Source organism: Salvelinus namaycush, chromosome 10, assembly GCF_016432855.1.
Source record: "Salvelinus namaycush isolate Seneca chromosome 10, SaNama_1.0, whole genome shotgun sequence".
Classification (NCBI taxonomy): Eukaryota; Metazoa; Chordata; class Actinopteri; order Salmoniformes; family Salmonidae; genus Salvelinus; species Salvelinus namaycush.
The window spans coordinates 11,978,910-12,001,213 of record NC_052316.1 but is presented as its reverse complement, the minus strand read 5'-3'; the positions used below and the strand labels follow the sequence as shown (position 1 = coordinate 12,001,213).

At 42.9% G+C, this 22,304-nt stretch overlaps 1 protein-coding gene across 4 annotated transcripts in view; it reads left to right on the top strand.

Annotated features, from left to right (window-relative positions):
* homer3b (homer scaffold protein 3b) overlaps positions 1-22,304 on the top strand; it is a 44,101-nt gene that overhangs the window by 6,000 nt on the left and 15,797 nt on the right. For 3 of the 4 annotated variants that reach the window (XM_039002218.1, XM_039002215.1, XM_039002216.1), the window contains 4 exons: positions 11,884-12,040; positions 12,654-12,785; positions 12,891-12,998; positions 18,230-18,238. In XM_039002218.1, coding sequence (XP_038858146.1) covers positions 11,884-12,040; positions 12,654-12,785; positions 12,891-12,998; positions 18,230-18,238 — 406 coding nt within the window. The remainder of the gene's footprint in view (positions 1-11,883; positions 12,041-12,653; positions 12,786-12,890; positions 12,999-18,229; positions 18,239-22,304) is intronic. The other variant, XM_039002217.1, reaches the window with a different exon arrangement.

Sequence of the window (22,304 nt, the reverse complement as noted above, 5' to 3'; positions counted from 1 at the left end):
AAGATGCAGTAGATGGTATCGAGTACAGTATATACATATGAGATGAGTAATGTAGGGTATGTAAACATAAAAGTGGCATAGTTTAAAGTGGCTAGTGATACATGTATTACATAAAGATGGCAAGATGCCATAGATGATATAGAGTACAGTATATACATATACATTATATTAAGTGGCATTGTTTAAAGTGGCTACCACACAGAAATGCATATTTATGGTTATGAGTGTAATTCAGTTCATGGTGATGTATCCTAAATAGGTACACAAAGGCAGAAATATGCAATATCCTCCTTTGCGTATTTGGGTATTATTCTACACACTGGCTATTCGTTTTAAAGAGCTCGGCCACCAAACAACCAAATTACGTCGGTCCAGACAGGACCAAGTCTGAACCAATCATAGACGTCTATGTTCCACAAGTTTGGACATCAAAGTAGAGCACAGTACAGCACAATAGAGTACAGTATAGTTCAGGAGAGTATAGTTTAGTACAGTACATTAGTGTACTCAACTCTAGTATGCTCTACTGTGTACTGTACTGAACTCTACTCAATTCTACTGTACATGACTGTACTGAACTATACTCTACTTTTCTTTACTGTACTGTGCTCTACTGTACTGTGCTGTGCTGTCCAAACTTGTAAAACATAGATGTCTGATCCGGACCAAATCTGAACCAATCATGGACGTCTATGTTTGGGCTAAATGAAGGCCGGTCCAGACGTCTGTGGACATTGAAATCAAGGCTAGGGCAGACTGACCAAATTACCGATTTGGTAACAGAATTTTCCATTTGAATCACTTAAGAATTCTTAAACTAAATTGGTATCAGTAAAAACACTAACTAATTGGTAGGTCTACCTTTACTTCTTACTTCTGTGAACTTTTGTTATCCCCCCTCATGAGGGAGAGAAATTAGAAAATATCTTAAAGATGTGTGGGTTTTTGGTAACGGAATTTGAAGGCATCGGGCATTCTTAAACTTAAAGAAGCAAGAAAAAAATGTCAACTAAATATACTGTGCATTCAGAAAGTATTCAGACCCCTTGACTTTTTCTACATTTTGTTACATTGCAGCCTTATTCCAAAATGGATTAAATCATTTTTTCCCTCATAAATCTACACTCCGAGACAAGATTGTGTCGAGGTACAGATCTGGGGAATGGTACCAAAAAATGTCTGCAGCGTTGAAGATCCCCCAAAACACAGTGGCCTCCATCATTCTTAAATTGAAGAAGTTTCGAACCACCAAGACTCTTCCTAGAGCTGGCTGCCCGGCCAAACCGAGCAATCGGGGGAGAAGGGCCTTTGTCAGGGAGGTGATCAAGAACCCGATGGTCACTTTGACAGGGCTCCAGAGTTCCTCTGTGGAGATGGTTGTCTTTCTGTAAGGTTCCCCCATCTCTGCAGCACTCCACCAATCAAGCCTTTATGTTAGAGTGGCCAGACGGAAGCCACTCCTCAGTAAATGGCACATGACAGCCCTCTTGGAGTTTGCCAAAAGGCACCTAAAGGACTCGGAGCAAAGTACAGAGAGATTCTTGATGAAAACCTGCTGCAGAGCACTCAGGACCTCAGACTGGGGCGAAGGTTCACCTTTCCAAGAGGACAACGACTCTAAGCTCACAGCCAAGACAACTCAGGAGTGGCTTCAGGACAAGTCTCTGAATGTCCTTGAGTGGCCTAGCCAGAGCCCGGACTTGAACCCGATCGAACATCTCTGGAGAGACCTGAAAATAGCTGTGCAGCGATGCTCCCCATCCAACCTGACAGAGCTTGAGAGGATCTGCAGAAAAAAATGTGAGAAACTCCCCAAAAACAGATGTGCCAAGCTTGTAGCGTCATACCCAAGAAGACTCGAGGCTGTAATCGCTGCCAAAGGTGTTCAACAAAGTACTAAGTAAATGGTCTGAATACTTATGTAATATTTATATATTTTTTTATACATTTGCTAAAAATGGAGGAAAACCCAATTGAATCCATTTTAGAATAAGGCTGTAACGTAAGAAAATTTGGAAAATGTCAAGCGGTCTTAATATTTTCTGAATGCACTGTAAGTGTTGATATTAGTTGGCCGTCTTTACTTCAGCATTGTTTTGAGGTTAAGACTTTCTGGTAAATGTTTTCTAAGACTCCTTTTCCATCAGTTGGACAAGAAATCAAAGCCTTTGTTTTATTCCTAATTTTTAGATTGGAAATGGTTCAAAAATGTATATATGCCTTAATCTCTCAAAATATAGACTCGTAGCTTTCATTTGACACCCACTTTGTCATGCTCCTATGAACTTCACACGTTGGTGCACATGGGTCCTTTTACATGGAATTGACAATAGTCCCCTGAGTGTCATCCCCGTAATGCTTACAGCAGGGGTAACAACTTAGTTTTTTTACCTCAGGGGCCATTTATATAGTTGTCGGCGGAAAACATTGCGAAACAACTCGCATTATTCTATTACCTACATGCAAATATGGCACAAGATTACAATAGCCTAATTGATTTCACAGTTGTGGAGTCCTAGCTTTTTTTTTTATATCATCAGATCTTTTCAAATAATCAGAGGTATTATATGGGGGATATTTACACCCCAGAACTTCTGCATGAAGTAGGTCATTTAGAATCTTTTATCAAATTATTTTTCAGTATCAGAGTTTACCTGTGGTATTCTGCCATCTGTTTCCCCATTGAAGATGTGTCCTTTGTAACATACCACGTGTAGTTTGGAACAGCTTGGAATTATATTTCTGAGCTATTGCTTCCAGATAACTTATTTTGATGCTTTCATAGACCACAGAATAACTCATAGATATTTTCAGGCAGCTGATTGGAATAGGGGGGCCATTTTACAGATCAGTGACTTTGGAAGATGAATTACTGAGGGAGCTTAAGCATGAGATGAAGATCCAAGTGAGGGGGATTAGCCAGTGATGACACTGACTCTGGGTGAACCCACACACCCACGGGTCACTGGGAAAGTGAGTTTTAGAGTTTAACTCGGAACATGAGCAAGGAGCTAATGTCTAATGCTGTTTCACTGTAAATGCAGTTACTGATTTCAGAAAGAACCAATCAATATCACCTGCCTTCACTGTGAAAGGTTCAGAGTTAGACTTTTTTTTACTGACTTACATTTGAAGTCAGTGTGATGAGGAGTAATGTTGATTGAGAGTCGGATCATTTTACCACAATGGACTTTCTTTTGTGCACTTATTTTTCGCTGAGAGGGTGTTTGTTTGGCCAGAATTTTACATTCTGTTGTCAAGTACTACTGACTCAAAACTGATGGACTGGCCTGATGCCAGCACGTTTTTCTATTTGCCCTAAAAATGCAGATTCCTACAGAAGTGATTTGACCAGATACAGAAACGCCCGTCACCACCGCCCATGACTAATTCATTGTTGTGAAACGTTTAGATTAATTTATAATATATGGGCGTGCGTACAGCACGGGAAAGGTTATGAAATATAGATACGTGGGGAGAGTAGTAGTCTTTTCCTTCAGTTCCCTCCCTCTCATCCTGCTGGCTGCCAGCCCAGCAGCTGCTGTCCCACTCACCTCGCTAGCCATCCGCTGCTCACCGTCCCCTCTGATCATACAGCTCCAACTTGTTTGTTTCAATGATTCCTTGTACGTTTCATGGTAATCGACTACAGTGTATATATAGGCTAGTCAATGCCAACACGCTCCTGGAATGTGTTACATGTAGCTATACAGTAGTACACACTTGTTTTTCCATGAATCAGTTTCATGTAATAATGTACACAAATGTAATTCAGTTCATGCATGAGTGTGGGTATGCATGTGTGTAGAGAGGCAGGGAGGGGGGCTGAATATGACCTGGAATAGGTTTACAATAATCTATCCGGACAACCCTGACTTTATTAAGACCTTTGCAGAGCAGTGCCATGTTGAATTGAAAATGTCACTGCCATATTTCCCGCATCTCTAGGATACCTTGCACAACACTGTAAGGGTGGTTTGACATGGCTGCGTAGAGGCTAGTAGTGCATTGAAGCATGTTGGTAGAACGTTGGCGGAGCGTTGAATTGACTGTTCGGTGAGGCCCCCCCCCCCCCTCCTCCTTGATCCTGCAAGGCAGCGTGGAATGTGCCAGCTGGCCAGACAAAGGCCTGTGTCCCAAAAATGTGTGTCACGGTCATCCCTCCTCCACCCCCCTGCCTCCTCTCCACGGCTCTTTGGTTTCCCTTCTGAGGCCTCGCTTTTGGCTTCCAACCCACTCCCTCCCGGCCAGGGGGAGGGCTCAAGGCCCCATTTTCTCTCTCTCTCTCTCTGCCCACTCTTGCACTCAGACATGAGGCTTCACAGCGTGAGACATGGCTTCTTTATAACCAAGCTCTCCTGGGCTCCTGTAGAACCTAGATCTGATCCTCTAATGGGAATGAATATGTACTGTATTTATGCTGCAGGACTGATCTTCAGGAGGATTTGAATCCATGTTAATCTATACGTATCATCAAGTCTGTTTATTGTCTAGGCATAGTCACTTTACCCCTACCTACAAGTACATATTACCTCAATTACCTGGACTAACCTGTACCCCAACACATTAACTATTACCCACTGTGTGTATGTGTGTATATATAGCCTGGTTACTGTTTTTTTTATTGTGTAACTTTTTTCAACTTTAGTTTATTTACTAAATATTTTCTTAATTCTTATTTTTCTTAACTGCATTGTTGGTTAAGGGCTTGTAAGTAAACATTTCACGGTAAGGTGTATTCGGCGCATGTGACAAATACAATTGTATTTTATTTGAAGTCTCAACCTGAAGCAACTTGACTGATACACGTTGCACTCCGGAGAGATTGGCTAAAAGGGATACTTTTTTGATTTAACTAGGCAAGTCAGTTCAGAACAAATTCTTATTTTCAATGACGGCCTAGGAACAGTGGGGTAACTGCCTTGTTCAGGGGCAGAACGGCTGATTTTTACCTTGTCAGCTCGGGGATTCGATCTTGCAACCTTTCAGTTACTAGTCCAACGCTCTAACCACTAGGCTCCAGCTGTCCTGGAGCTGATCCATCAAGTCAATTGATTAAGGCATAATTCTAATGGCATATTTAATTTTCAAACATTGTCGCGTGTTGCTATTTTGCAAACATTTATAAAAGCAATATGAACTAGAGGAGACAATGGCCTCTGCTTAAACGTTTATTTTCTTTTATTCCAGATCATCAGATCGCATTGTTACTTCCGTCCCACCTGTCTTTCTTGTAACTTCTCCCAGGCTAACACCCAAGATTAGCTAACACCCAAGATTAGCTAACACCCAAGCATGATACTTGATACTTATGCTGACAATTAGTCGCCAAGTTACCAACTTTTTGTTGGTAACTTGGCGAAACATGGTCAGACTGGGCTGTTGTTTTGCAGGGAGGTTGTCCTCTGAATTAGTAACGTGCCCGACTTCATTACATCATTCTAGCTTCCTTGTTATCTGAGAAAATCGGACATGTTACTTTCGTCCTGGTTCTCCCCTACATTGCATAGATGTAATGTTGCATTATCTTGTAATGTGTTTGAATCTCCCTACAACATCTGGTAATGGATGTCCTTGACTTTCTGCTTTTATTTTCTTCTAAGAGAGATACAATTGACCCTTCTCTACTGTTGTAACCTCGGACAACAGTTTCTAATAAGAACCACTGTCAAAATCCCCTCACAATGATCTCAAACTTTGTTTTTAATACACAATGAAATTAAACACACTATCCCTTGCTAATCAGGAAATGCTTGGGTATGTTGTGGTGGACTGTAATTACAATTGCTTCACGGAAACCTGGTCAAATTGTTTGTAGTGTGGATAGCCACTAACTGTCTCTGAATTCACTGTCAGCATGCAGTCAAAGCTATTAACCACTTTAAGCTAACTAGCTAGTGCTTTCATTGTATCCTGATGTCGACAGTAGATGGGGGTTGTGTTCATAACATGGCTAGCTAGAAAGCCAGTATGAGGGTTAGCGCTCAGGCTAGAATGAACGGTGGCCAGTGCGTGGGAGAGAGAATATTTGTAGAGTGTAAAAAGTACTTGCACTCAAAACCATGAACAGGAGTAACCCAAGGAGGCTGAGATGCAAAAATAATATACTACAAAAAGTGAAAGGTGCTAATAAAAAAATGTACTGGACATACGTTTCGGCCTTATGCTTTTATCAGTGCTGTACACACAAATTAAGAAGACACCTACTTAAGACCTGCTGTGTGTAACAAGTGCAACAGGAGCAAGCAGATAGTTCATTCGAGACTGGCGAATCGGGAGTCAATGCATATTAACAAGGAATATATAGAAGAGTATCAAAAATCGATAATTCAAATGCCACATAATTGGAAAGAGACAACAGTCTGGGGTACATAACAATATCAGAAGCAAAAGATATGAAATACTCGAGTAGGCTAAAAAGTTCAGAGGGGGGACGGGGACTGTTAGTGCGTGTAGACAACACTACAAGAAACATACAAGGTCCAATTCCTCATTAGGCCCTTGGGGGTGTAGAGTTTTTATTAAGTACAAGATCCATCGGGCTTAGCATTGGAGAAGGCGCTCATCCTATATTGCATCTGCAGTTTGAGAGAACACGGTCAATGGCACAGAACTTAAGATCATTCACAGCATGATTAGCCTCATAAAAATGTCTGGCCACTGGTGATTTTAGGTCATTTCTTCAGATGGCACTGCGATGCTTATTATTGCGTAACCGCAGTTGCCTACGTGTAATAAATCCAAATAAATAAAATGTTATTGGTCACATACATGTGTTTAGCAGATGTTATTGCGGGTGTAGCGAAATGCTTGTGTTTCTAGCTCCGACAGTGCAGTAATATCTAAAAATTTCACAACATAAACCTAATACACACAAATCTAAGTAAAGGAATGGAATTAACAATATATAAATATATGGACGGGCAATGTCAGAGTGGCATAGACTAAGATACAGTAGAATGGAATACAGCATATACATATGAGATGAGTAATGCAAGATATGCAAACATTGTTAAAGTGACTAGTGTTCCACTTATTTAAGTGGCCAGTGAAAGTCTATGTATATAGGCAGCAGCCTCTGTGCTAGTGATGTCTATTTAACAGTCTGATGGCCTGGAGAGAGAAGCTGTTTTTCAGTCTCTTGGTCCCAGTTTTGATGCACCTGTACTGACCTTGCCTTCTGGATGATAGCAGGTTGAACAGGCAGTGGCTTGGGTGGTTGTTGTCCTTGATGATCTTTTTGGCCTTCCTGTGACACCGGGTGCTGTAGGTGTGCTGGAGGTAAGGAAGTGTGCCCCTGATGATGTGTTGGGCCACTACCCTCTTGAGAGACCTGCGGTTGCGGGCGGTGCAGTTGCCGTACCAGGCGGTGATACAGCCCGACAGGATGCTCTCAATTGTGCATTTTTAAATGTTTTAGGGTTTTAAGGCGCTGTTGCGCCGTCTTCACCACACTGTCTGTGTGGGTGGACCATTTCAGTTTGTCAGTTATGTGTACGCCGAGGAAATTTAAGCTTTCCACCTTCTCCACTGCAGTCCACAATCATCTCCTTTGTTTTATTGACATTGAGTGAGAGGTTATTTTCTTGGCATCACACTCCCAGAGCCCTCACCTCCTCCCTGTAGGCTGTCTCGTCATTGTCGGTAATCAAGCCTACTACTGTTGTCATGTCTGCAAACTTGATGATTGAGTTGGAGGCCTGCTTGGCCACACAATCATGGGTGGTGAACAGGGAGTACAGGAGGGGGCCGAGCACACACCCTTGTGGGGCCCTAGTGTTGAGGATCAGTGAAGTAGAGGTGTTGTTTCCTACCTTCACCACCTGGGGGCGGCCGGTCAGGAAGTCCATGACCCAGTTGCACAGGGTGGGGTTCAGACCCAGGGCCTTGAGCTTAATGATGAGCTTGGAGGGTGCTATGGTGTTGAATGCTGAGCTATAATCAATGAACAGCATTCTTACATAAGTATTCCTCTTGTCCAGATGGGATAGGACAGTGTGCAGTGCGATGGCGATTGCACCGTCTGTGGATCTATTGGGGCGGTAAGCAAATTGAAGTGGGTCTGGGGTGACAGGTAAGGTAGAGGTGATATGATCCTTGACTAGTCTCTCAAAGCACTTCATGATGACAGAAGTGAGTGCTATGGGGCGGTAGTCATTTAGTTCAGTTCCCTTAGCTTTCTTGGGTACAGGAACAATGGTGGCCATCTTGAAGCATGTGGGGACAGCTGACTGGGATAGGGAGAGTTTGAATATGTCCGTAAACACACCAGCCAGCTGGTCTGTGCATGCTCTGAGGACGCGGCTAGGGATGCCGTCTAGGCCGGCAGCCTTGCGAGGGTTAACACGCTTAAATGTCTTACTCACGGCCACGGAGAAGGAGAGCCCAGAGTCCTTCATAGCGGGCCGCGTCGGTGGCACTGTGTTATCCTCAAAGTGGGTGAAGAAGGTGTTTAGCTTGTCCGGAAGCAAGATGTCGGTGTCCGCGACGTAGCTGGTTTTCCTTTTGTAGTCCGTGATTGTCTGTAGACCCTGCCACATACGTTCATGTCTGAGCCGTTGAATTGTGACTCCACTTTGTCTCTATATTGATGTTTTGCCTGTTGGATTGCCTTGCGGCAGGAATAACTACACTGTTTGTATTCTGCTATATTCCCAGTCACCTTGACAATGGTTAAATGCAGTGGTTCGCACTTTCAGTTTTTCGCGCGAATGCTGCCATCTATCCACGGTTTCTGGTTAGGGAATGTTTTAATAGTCACAGTGGGTACAACATCTCCTATACACTTCCTGAAAAACTCAGTCAGTATATTCGTCAATATTATTCTCGGAAGCTACCCGGAACATATCCCAGTCTGCATGATCAAAACAATCTTGAAGCTTGGATTTAGATTGATCAGACCAGCGTTGAATAGTCCTTAGCACGGGTTCATCCTTTTTGAGTTTCTGCCTACAGGAAGGGAGGAGCAAAATGAATACCAGTGTATTGCAAGCCGCATGGACAAGACAGTAGATACACTACATTGTTAGATCCACAGGCAATTAATCTATTGATGGTGTATTCTTTATTTGTAATGAACGATCTGAAGGTGTTGGACTTTTTAATACCTGTACAGGCCACACAATTGTGACGGGAAGAAACCACGGGCATCATCCAAACGTTCCTTAGGAGATTTTGATAAGTCATAAGTGACTTACGCCTCGATCACACCAACAGTGTCATTGCATTTTGGTACGCCAAAACGTTCATTTCCAATGGAACGCTGCGTTTGCCTTGCAGCGTTGTGTTGCAGAGGCAGTTGCAGTGCGTTCTGTGTGGTGAATAAGTTGGATTTATCAAACATGGAACATATGCATCAAATTATGGTAGCAAAAGGTGAATGTTGAACTTTTGTTGCACACATGTAGATGCTGCTGCGTACCATTTTGCGCAATTACGCTGAAGGTGTAATCGAGGCATTACGCATACTTTTGATAAATCCAACATATGCAACACACAGAACGCCCTGAAACTGCCTCTGCAACGCAATGCTGCAAGGCAAACGCAGCGTTCCATTGGAAATGAATGTACTTCAGTACCACTGGTGCACTGGTCAATTATTTAAACTATATATTTTTTTACTCACTGGCTTTCATGTGTTGCTATCCATTGGAGCACAGATTGATTGCCCAAAATTCTGGGGCAGGGCTTAGCGAACATCAAATCCAGCAAGGTTTCCCAAACTCGGTCCTGGGCCCCCCCCCTCCCCGGGTGCACATTTTGGTCTTTGCCCTAGCACTACACAGCTGATTCAAATAATGAAAGTTTGATGAGCTGCGTAGTGTGTGTGTGTAGTGCTAATCAACTGTGTAGCGCTGAGGCAAAAACCAAAGTGTGCATCCAGGGGGGGCCCCAAGACCGAGTTTGAGAAACCCTGAATTAGAGGATGAGTTGGCTTCTGGAAATATCAAATCACTATCCATTGATATAGGTTCATTTAACAGATAGCCTCCAGGGTTTTTTCTGGATCCAAAAGTGGCTTAGGCGGTGGGCGTGGCAGGGGCCGTAACAGGGTGGCACGGTCTGCCCCCATCTTGGTGGTGTAGAGAAATGTTTGCATTTTTAAGCCAATTTCCTGCAATTCTACAATGGAGCTAAGAGTTGTTTTCAGTTTTCAAGCTAATTTCCTGCAATTGTATGCATTTTGCCATGGCTAATGCCGTGTTATTTTGATCAAACATAATAACAAAATCTATACTGCTAAATTCATTGTTTTGAGAATTTTAAATTCTCCCTGTTTAGCTTTTATTTTGGTGATTTGTTAGTTCTCAAAGATTATATGATTAAAAAAACAACATTAGGTACACCCATCTAGTACCGGCTCAGACCACCCCCTTTGCATCCATAACATCTTGAATTCTTTGGGGAATGGAAACATTGATCAATTGGTATCAAAGAACCTAGCGATGCCAGGAAAACAATCCCCACACCACCGCCACCAGCCTGTACCGTTGACACCAGGCAGGATGGGTCCATGGATTCATACTACTTAGGCATAACACAACAGGAACCGGTATTCATCGGACCAGGCAATGTTTTTCCACTCCTCAATTGTCCAGTGTTGGTGATCACATGCCCACTGCAGCCGCTTCTTCTTGTTTTTAGCTGATCGGAGTAGAATCCGGTGTGGTCATCTGCTTCAATAGCCGATCCATGATAATTATCAACGGGTTGTGCGTTCTGAGATGCCGTTCTGCACACCACTGTTGTGCCATTCTACTTCAACGAGCTGTTTTCACCTACAGGACTACCACTGACTGGATGTTTTTTGGTTTTACGCACTGTTCTCGGTAAACCCTAGAGTGTCTAGGGTTTACCGAGAACAGTGCGCAAAACCAAAAAACATACGTGAAAAGCTCAGGAGGCTGGACGTTTCTGAGATACTGGAACCGGTGCGCCTGGCATGGACGCTCAAACCATGCTCAAAGTCACTTAGGTCACTCGTTTTGCCCATTCTAACATTCAATCAAACAGTAACTGAATGCCTGTCTGCCTGCGACTCACTGTATGTTGGAGCGAAAAAACTGGCCACTGAGTGTGTACGTCCATTATCTCTTCTACATACTCTATATCTGGTTTTAGTCGTTTAAGTTTACACTGAAAGCGCTTTTCAAGCCTTACATATTCTCCCACTGTTTTTTCTCCACTGTTTGGACTTTTAAAAAAATGCTTAGGCGGCACTACACAAGGATTTAAATGGCAGAAAAAACCCTGGCCTTTCCTTCTAACCTAGCCTCTGTCGAGTACCCAACAACCAGATGTTCCCGGTTTTCAGAGGAAAAGGAAAGTGAGCCTGTGGCGCAACTTCCGCAACTTTTGGACGTAAACAAGGCGACACTCCATCTTAACTCCTCCACATTTACTGGATTGGTTGAACAGTGCAGTAGAGAACCTGCCCCCGGTAGTTATTTACCAGTAGGTAGAAGATCTAGCTTCAGGCATTTATTTTATGCCTGCTACATTAGGTCATTCCTAACCTAAACCCACAACAATACCGACAGGCTATAGAAATAATGAAATGCCATCCATTTAAAAGATGGGAATGTCTGAGCAATATGTGCCTCTGCAGAACATTTTCTTTTCAGAACTATTTTGTTTGTTTGGCCTTTAAGTTGTTAATGCGTTGTGGTGGCTCATTTGAAAGAGAGCCATTTCCAGCGCTCAAAATGAATCCGAGTGTGAATCTCAAAAAGGGGCTCCCCTCCCACAGCTTGAGTGGCAGCAATGGAATCATGTAAAAGTAACATGCATACGTCCTCCATTTCACCTCCTTGTCTTAGAAGAGAATGGCAGTGAGTGACAGGGCTGCATTGCTAAATAACCTTGTGTGTTTCTCCCCTGAAGGGAACAACCCATCTTCAGTGCCAGAGCGCACGTCTTCCAGATAGACCCGGCCACCAAGAGGAACTGGCTTCCTGCCAGCAAGCATGCCGTCACCGTCTCCTTCTTCTACGATGCCAATCGGAGTGTGTACCGCATCATCAGTGTGGGGGGCACCACGGTGAGATGTGAACCCCGCTGGTTCTCTCTTACCAACATGGTCCTCATTGTCCAGATTGCCTTTGATGCAGTATGATTGAACAGCAGAGTCCCCTTTGAGTAACACCATTAGTAAGGACCTGCTGTGTCATGTCTGGTAGAGGGTAGTTAGATGTACCCTTGGCTGCTTCCCAACACACATTATAGGGGACCTGGCCTGCTCTTGACTAATGAGCATGTAACATTTTCTAGTCCTGCCTCCCTATACCTGTCCTACAAAGGGTGCTTCAAAGGTAGTCAGCAGACATATTATTATTTTGCTTAGGTTTTTGTCAGTACTAGAGTGAGTGGATGTCCTTACTCAATGAGAATGTTAATGCTCTCGCTCACTGCATGGGTTGATGGATTAAAAAGGGAAATGGTGAACTTTAGACACGTCTGCAATTTAGTACATTTTGTACAATAATGCCTTTGTCTGATGTGTTGGTAATGTTGTTTTTCTCTGTGAATTTATTATCAGTAGGCCTCAGGCAAGGTGGCAGAATCAAGCAGTGATGTGTGAAGTTTTCCTTTGTTGCTTTGTTGATTAGAAATAAGCGGTTGATTTATTCCACGGCCTCTGCCATCCATCACAGGCCATCATCAACAGCACCATCACCCCCAACATGACCTTCACCAAAACCTCCCAGAAGTTTGGCCAGTGGGCTGACAGCCGCGCCAACACCGTGTATGGCCTGGGCTTTGCCACCGAGCAACAGCTTCAGCAGGTTAGTCACCACTATAGACTGTCTCAAATTCAGAAGAAACACATTTCTAATGGACACTGGTTGACTAATTACTCTGATACTTACATTTAACTTTTTCTTCCATAGTTTTCAGACCAGTTCAAGGAAGTGAAAGAAGCAGCACGTCTTGCAAGGGAGAAATCACAGGAGAAATTTGAACTGACCAACCCCGCGCTGAATATCGCCGCCCCACAGGTGAGGCCTGGAATTGCAGCTGTTCGATTAGCCCCATAAGTTAACTGCTGAGGCATGACAGATAAGCACATGGCTTAGCAGTGCTACCCTCAGGATCGTGTGTGTATATGACAGATAAGCACATGGCTTAGCAGTGCTACCCTCAGGACCGTGTGTATGTGTATGTGTATGTGTATGTGTATGTGTATGTGTGTGTGTGTGTGTGTGTGTGTGTGTGTGTGTGTGTGTGTGTGTGTGTGTATGTATATATATGTATATATATATATATATATATATATATATATATATATATATATATATATATATACACATACATACATACAAAATATTATTATATTTTTTTACTATTTTCTGCATCGATAAATAATAGTGAAGACATCAAAACTATGAAATAACACATATGGAATCATGTAGTAACCAAAAAAGTGTTAAACAAATCAAAATATGTTAGATTTGAGGTTCTTCAAAGTAGCCACCCTTTGCCTTGATGACAGCTTTGCACATTCTTGGCATTTTCTCAACCAGCTTCACCTGGAATGCTTTTCCAACTGTCTTGAAGGAGTTCCTACATATGCTGAGCACTTGTTGGCTGCTTTTCCTTCACTCTGCAGTCCAACTCATCCCAAACCATCTCAATTTGGTTGAAGTCGGGACATTGTGGAGGCCAGGTCATCTGATAAGGCACTCCATCACTCTCCTTGGTCAAATAGCCCTTCCACAGCCTGGAGGTGTGTTTTGGGTCATTCTCCTGTTGAAAAACAAATGATAGTCCCACTAAGCGCATACCAGATGGGATGGCGTATCGCTGCAGAATGCTGTGGTAGCCATGCTGGTTAAGTGTGCCTTGAATTCTAAATAAATCACAGACAGTGTCACCAGCAAAGCACCCCCACACCATCACACCTCCTCCTCCATGCTTCATGGTGGGAACCACACATGCGGAGATCATCCGTTCACCTACTCCGTCTCACAAAGACATGGTGGTTGGAACCAAAAATCTCAAATTTGGACTCCAGATCAAAGGACAGATTTCCACCGGTCTAATGTCCATTGCTCGTCTTTCTTGGCCCAAGCCAGTCTCTTCTTCTTATTGGTGTCCTTTAGTAGTGGTTTCTTTGCAGTAATTCGACCATGAAGGCCTGATTTCACGCGGTCTCCTCTGAACAGTTGATGTTGAGATGTCTGTTTCTTGAACTCTGTTAAGTATTTATTTGGGCTGCAATATCTGAGGCTGGTAACTCTAATTAACTTATCCTCCGCAGCAGAGGTAACCCTGGGTCTTCCTTTCCTGTGGCGGTCCTCATGAGAGCCAGTTTCATTATAGCGCTTGATGGTTTTTGCGACTGCACTTTTAGAAACTTTCAAAGCCCAGTGTACTAAATTTGTTAAACAATATTTTTTTCAATTTATTCTTTATTTTTGTTAATATATACTTTTTTTTACTGTTCAAACATTTACATCAGAAGGTGCAAAGTTGGGGCCTCCCCGAGTGGCGCAGTGCTTGAGGCATCACTACAGACCCGGGTTCGATCCCAGGCTGTGTCACAAGTGGCCACGACCGGGAGTCCCATAGGACGGTGCACAATTGGCCCAGCGTCATCCGGGTTAGGGGCTTTACTTGGCTCATCGCATTCTAGCGACTCCTTGTGGCGGGTCGGGCGCCTGCAGGCTGACTTCGGTTGTCAAGTTGAACTGTGTGCGGCTGGCTTCTGGGTTAAACGGGCGGGTGTTAAGAAGTGCGGTTTGGCGGGTCATGTTTCGAAGAACGCATGACTAGACCTTTTCTTCTCCCAAGACCGTTGGGGAGTTGCAGCGATGAGACAAGATCACAATTGGATATCATGAAAATGGGTGTTAAATACAAAAAAAAATACAAAAATACAAAAAAAGGTGCAAAGTAATGGGCAAAGACACAAAACATCCACATCAAATTTGTATATTTTCTTGATCAAATAACATGGAAAACAACCAATTTTTGTGCAGTATTAATTTACCGTCCTTACAAACCACTTCATGTAAATGTACATTACTGTGTTGTAAATAGGCTGGTCATCTAGGTTTGTACCTGTAGACTTTCCCTCACCATGAAGAAAAACAATGCACAATACAGTAATTGAGTACATTGAGACATCAGCTAGTTTGTGGTGATGTGGTTGTTGGTAGATCATGGTGATTGCAATGCTAGGGTTGTGGGTTTGATTCCCACGGGGGACCAGTACGAAAAAGTATGTGAATTTATGCACTCACTACTGTAAGTTGCTCTGAATAAGAGCATCTACTAAAAAGGAAAAGGAATGAATAGACCATTTCAGTTTTCACATAGAAATAAGTATTTTAAGAAACTAGAAAACATAAGCTATATCAAGCAAGTATTTTTATATTCCATAAGTATTATCAGATTAACGTTTTTGTACAGATAATTATCAATTACAAAAGCTGGTAAACACTCAAATACATTTTTGTAAAAACATTTTTGCACTGGGTTAGTCCTGTATTAGTGGACTGATATAGACGTCTTCAGTGCGGGCAATCATTTCTTTCTGCATCCCTCCTGTCTGCTAAAAAAACGCAACACCCCCACCCCAAACTACTTCCCATGGCTATTCCTCCAAAGATTCTCTTGTACCATGTTGTGTGCTGAAAGGAATTATGGTTGTTTGTTTCTTGGGAATTAATATGGGATATATAATCACTGGGTTACGTTTGAAGGATTTGCTGTATAAATAATGACAGCTTGAGCCAATGTGGGCGGGAGACACAATTTATACACCGCACAAACTATGTAAATACAAACTAATTGCGTTTGGAAATCACATTGTTATACAGCTCGTTGTTACAGAGCCAACCTGAATCGATGGCTCGTCCAATTCATTTGAATGGCTATTTCAGCAAAGTAATTGGAATCCATTGCTTGATAAGTGCTAGGGCCATTTTGGTTATTTGTTTTTGTACCAACATGCATTGAATGAGAGCTGTGTGTGTGCTGCAAACCACTAACAAGAAGCCATTGAACATGAGTAGCTGCCAACAGTATAAGGCAAACATGTTTTTTTCAGAATAGCGCTAGTCACGGGGGAAGCAGTTTTCCATACTGTCTACAGCCAACCAGAGCCTTTGTGTAACTGTACAATAGCCTCGCTGTTTAGCATATTGGATAAACAGGCGTTAGGCGGCATTCTACTGGCATGAATTCCTATTATGCACGACTATGAACAATGGGCAGTATAGAGTAGATACCCCGGGAAGTCATTGTTTGGGTATTCATAAATGTGACATAACTCCAACAATACAGCAGAAACAACGGTACATTCTTCTTCATAGCTTTCCTGGTTTGTGATATTCTCGAGTCATGTTTTACAAGGCACATCTTACAGCTGGGCTTATTTTGATGTGATCTGATTTCACTCTGTTTTATCACATTAGTTCCACAAACTATGCCCCCGTGCCCGTTGACACCAGGCGGAAACATTCCTTTGGCTACTGTGGGAATGTATAATGTAATTGCAATGGGGTCACCTAGGAAACTGGCTGGAGCACAGCGCATTTCTTTGTACAGTTCACTGACTCATTCCTCTCCTCCATCTAGAGTGCACTCATCCCTGTACTTTCAGACACACACACACACACACACACACACACACACACACACACACACACACACACACACACACACACACACACACACACACACACACACACACACACACACAGGCTGGCTTTGGCTTTCTGTTTGACTTGTAGATAAGATAAGTCAAACGTATCGATTTGTGTTCTGTGAATTAAACACAAGTGGTGCAGTTTCATGTATGAAATATATGCTGACATTTAGCATACACACGGCGGTCCTAATATGACACCACTTCATGAAATAATTATTGTAATTGACTTAAGTCATTATGGTTATGGCAGATGTGTTGTCACGTCTATGATATAACTGTAAAAGCTTTGTCTGGAGGTCCTGCATTTTAGTGTTGTAAAGCTTATTAGTGACTTTATTTTGTAGCTGGAGGGACAGCTACAAAAGAAGCGTTGTTGATGCTCCAGGTTTTGGTTCCTCTCCCATTGTATTAATTCACCACACTCCAAACCTTACAAGCCCTGGCCACTGACAAATAGCATGGGTACACCCACTTCTTTCACTGCCTCCAAGGCAGCAGTACACTCCCACTGATGCAGAGCTATGTGGTTAGGGTGCATCTCAACAGTCTAAAGTATATTACTTTCATCCTCGGCTTCGTATCTGATAGGTGAATGCAATATGCTTGATGTCTATTGGGAATTAGCTTTCACCTTTCACATATTTTGTCAGAGCAGATGACGGAAAGGAGATCAGCAGGCCACGTTAGTCTACTGAGATGTGAAGTCTGCATTCAGGCGTCAGTCGTGCTGTAGGCGCATCATGGTCATTCATGACAGGAACTTCCCTGTGAACCGGGGCTATACATGATGGCAGCCATATGAAAAGGGCAGATGGTTGCGCTCGAGTACGAGGGTTGTCTATATTTAATATGACCTCACCGTTAAAAACCCACAAAGAGAGCCGGCATGTACCGAAATATGCCTCTGATGCAAGGGCTTATTAATTAATAACGCTGGTTCAGGGTCTCAAGGAAACCAAGTGTAAAGGAAAGGTATAAAGCAAGGAAAATAGGTTTGACAAAGACTCCGATAAATAAGTCAACAGTGGTGATGTACTTGGTTTGCGGTGGCACAGGGTTATAACTTTGGTTTAATATTTTATAGCTGTTTGAAATTAAAATGTATAGTTTTTAATCATCTCATCCTCTTCCTTTTATGGTCATGAAACTCAGTAGAGCTTTATTCTATAGCCCTACTACATATGATATTTTCCTAGAGAAATTGTTGTAACAATGGGTACTTAATTCTACACAATTAGTAATTACCTAGAACCAAATTTCACAGAATCCAAAAGGAAATTAGCATGTAATTATCATTATACAAGGTAATTACAAAATATGAAGGGAATAGCTGACTGAAATAAAGCATAACCAGCGACTATCTTTGTTTTATTTTTTTGCATAAAATGGTGTGCAATGGAGCAGACAGTATGACACTGAAATATTGCTGATTATTGCTCTTTTTTTAAGCTCTGTTCATGAAAACACACTTATCTCTCTCTTCTTTCTCTTCTCACCCATTCTCTTTTCCCCCCACGTGGGTGCCCTCTGCCTCGCTGCCACTGATGCACCATCTGCTTGCTCATCTCACAGCTCTCTCAGGTTAGTGTCATGTCTATTACACCTCTTTTCTCTCTGCTGCCGACTGGCACAGAGAGCGCACTCCCTGCACGTTATTCCAAAGTCATTCTCCCCATCACATCCCAGATGGCCTACTTCATGATGCATTTTCAATGGGACTTGGGAGTTCCTAGAAGACCCCCTAGTGTTTCCATGAGCCATTGTTCTCAATAATGCAGTAACAGTATGATGAGGGTAGATTTGGAGAGCGGGAAACAGGAAAAAAGCATATCATCCCATGATCAAATACAATCTGTCTCTACATTTTAAGGGAAAAGATTCCACTTGAGATATGATCATTTGAACTACAACCCTAATGAGCTATTCCACTCATTAGGATGTAGTACTGTTGTATATTTGCACTTGCTCCAATTGGAATGCACTAGTCAACGATGAGGGGAAACTGTTGGAAATTTGTAATCCATTATTACTTAAACATGATCCACATTATGAATAATGTAGAGAACTGTGGTCCCTAGCCATTGACTTTGGTGTGTGGAGTTGTCTTAGCTTTGATTTCTTGCTCTTCACTTTTGGACCTAGCTAGCGCTAGCTCTGTTTGAATGCTGGCCCTGTGCATTTTTTATCCACGTTTTTTAAGTATAGTGAGGGAGTAGCTAGGTCGTAGAAACAACTTCCTTGGGGGAATACACACAGGCTGACTCTGAGACAAATTAATAATACAAAATTTTCTGAGTGCAGGGGTGTAATGCCTCACGGATGCACTCGGCGCTTGTCGAGCTCAAGTTTAGTTCCCTTTCAGTCAGTCAACTTTGGTACAACATACTATGGAGTGTCGAACTCTCACGACTTCGGTTGAAGGATCTACAATCACTCCTGACAAGGCCAATGAAATCCGGGCCTCACTGGAAGCCCCGCCTTCCACAGGTGATAAGCGTGAGGCTCGGATTCATTCCTTCAATTATTCCGCACTTCACCTCTGTGTGAACAGGAACGATTCACGCTACTAAAACAAACAATTGGAACACGAGAATGTCTTACTTTGCGTCAACTAAACTGCCCCGTAGTGGTAGAGCCTGCTCACCCCCTGGACGTTGTGTGCTAACGTTTGTATGGTTCTCATAAGTTTCCTAATCACAAACAGTTATTCCTCTAATTATTTGGCCTGGCTATAGCAAATAAGTAAAATGGCTTACGTGACCGAAATGAAAAAAGGCTAACAAGCCTCCACATTTTGTTACGTTATTCTAAAATTGATTAAATTGCTTTTTCCCGGGGCCTCCCGGATGACGCAGTGGTCTAACGCACTGCATCGCAGTGCTAGCTGCGATGCAGAGACTCTGGGTTCGGGCCCAGGCTCTGTCGCAGCCGACCGCGACCAGGAGGTCCATGGGGCGCCGCACAATTGGCCTAGCGTCGTACGGGTTAGGCCGGCAGGGATATCCTTGTCTCATCGCGCAATAGCGACTCCTGTGGCGGGCCGGGCGCAGTGCACACTGACCAGGTCGCTAGGTGTACAGTGTTTCCTCCGACACATTGGTGCGGCTGGCTTCTGGGTTGGATGCGCGCTGTGTTAAGAAGCAGTGCGGCTTGGTTGGGTTGTGTTTCGGAGGACGCATGGCTCTCGACCTTCGCCTCTCCCGAGCTCGTACGGGAGTTGTAGCGATGAGACAAGACAGTAACTACTAACAATTGGATACTACGAAATTGGGGAGAAAAAGGGGGTAAAAAAATATATATAAAAAAAATAATTTGCTTTTTACCCGCAACCCCATAATGACAAAGCAAAAACAGGTTTTTAGAATTTTTTGCTAATTTATAAAAAAAAAAATATATATATATATCACAATTACATAAGTATTCAGACCCTTTACTCAGTACTTTGTTGAAGCACCTTTGGCAGTGATTACAGCCTCAAGTCTTCTTGGGTATGACACCTCGAGCCTGGCACACCTGTATTTGGGGAGTGTCTCCCATTCTTCTCTGCAGATCCTCTCAAGATCTGTCAGGTTGGATGGGGAGCGTCGCTGCGCAGCTATTTTTGTTCGATCGGGTTCAAGTCCGGGCTCTGGCTTGGCCACTCGATGACATTCAGAGACTTGTCCCAAAGCCACTCCTGCATTGTCTTGGCTCTGTGCATAGGGTCACTGTCCTGTGGAAGGTGAATCTTCACACCAGTCTGAGGTCCTAAGCACTCTGGAGTAGGTTTTCATCAAGGATCTCTCTGTACTTTGCTCTGTTCATCTTTCCCTGGATCCTGACTAGTCACCCAGTCCCTGCAGCTGAAAAACATTCCAACAGCATGACGCTGCCACCACCATGCTTCACCGTAGGGATGGTGCCAGGTTTCCTCCAAACGTGACACATGGCATTCAGGCCAAAGAGTTCAATCTTGGTTTCATTAGACTAGAGAATCTTGTTTTTCATGGTCTGAGAGTCCTTTAGGTAACTTTTGGCGAACTCCAAGCGGGCTGTCGTGCCTTTTACTGAGGAGTGGCTTCCTTCTGGCCAATCTACCATAAAGGCCTGTTTGGTGGAGTGCTTCTGGAAGGTTCTCCCATCTCCACAGAGGAACTCTGTGCTCAGTTTGGCCGGGCGGCCAGCTCTAGGGAGAGTCTTGGTGGTTCCAAACTTCTTCCATTTAAGAAAAATGGAGGCCACTGTGTTTTTGGGGACCTTCAATGCTGCAGACATTATTTGGTACCCTTCCACAGATCTGCGCCTCGACACAATCCTGTCTCGGAGCTCTACGGACAATCCCTTCGACCTCGTGGCTTGGTTTTTGCTCTGACATGCACTGTCAACTGTGGGACCTTAAATATACAGGTGTGTGCCTTTCCAAATCATGTCCAATCAATTGAATTTACCACAAGTGGACAGTCAAGTTGTAGAAACAGCTCAAGGATGATCAATGGAAACAGGATGTGCCTGAACTCAATTTCAAGTCTCATAGCAAAGGGTCTGAATACTTATGTAAATAAGGCATTTCTGTTTTTTATTTTAAATACATTTTCAAAAACGTATAAAACCCGGTTTTCACTTGTCATTATAGGGTATTGTGTGTAGATTGAGGGAACACATTTATCTAATCCGTTTTATAATAAGGCTGTAACTTAACAAAATGTGCTAAAAGTCAATGGGTCTGAATACTTTCCGAATGCACTGTACAATACAGAGAATTGTCTTTCAGTATCCACTGGCATACAAATGAAAGGAAGCATTGCAACTCGGGCAATGTTCCTTCGAATTTAAGTCATTTTAAAAGGAAAGAGCCATATGCTGCTTCATGCTCTACAAAGTAATGCGTTTAGCAGCTGTGTGGCTCCCCATGGTTGCTTGTTCAACTTTGAACCTGTGTCGCGGATACAGATGTAGGATCTTCATTTGATCACCCTGTTGCAGGAGAATTTCCTGCAAGGCTTCTGAAGTTTGTAATTTTCACTTTGAAATGTCAGACTTGATTTTCCCTTATGGAAAACGTATCAACCCCTACAAAAATGTCCAATAATTATAAGCCCCATAATAATTCACATTTCCTGTTGCTGTAGGATTATTTAGCAAAGTGGCTCAAATTACGATCCTACATCAGTATGGTGGTTGATAAATGACCTAATTACTTTTGGCAACCTGTTGTTTTGGATGAGGTGTCTGAATGTATAGCGACAGCTTGTCATCTTCTTCCTGTCATTTTATTGTACTAACGAGGGCTAATGTTTCAACCATTTATCTTTGTCAGGTAACAGAAACGGTACAATACTAATACAGAATTTAAAAAAAAACTGTTTGAATGTCCCTCGAACAATAAATATCTACTCACATCACAAATGCTGAGCTGCCCTGTTTCTGTCTCATTGTACAGCCCCTGAATGTCAATGCTCTAACTGGCAGGGGAATAGCTATGACAAATAGAAATATGCCGTGTGAAATGAATAGTCATTCCGCTCCCTTTTCAGATCAAAACAAATGATTCTAATTTAATGGGAACACTGTAGGATATGCTCAGTCCTTATTTTCAGCGTTCATGTTTTCTTAAAGGGATACTTTGTGTTTTATCTACTTCCCTTGAGTCGGATGAACTCGTGGATAC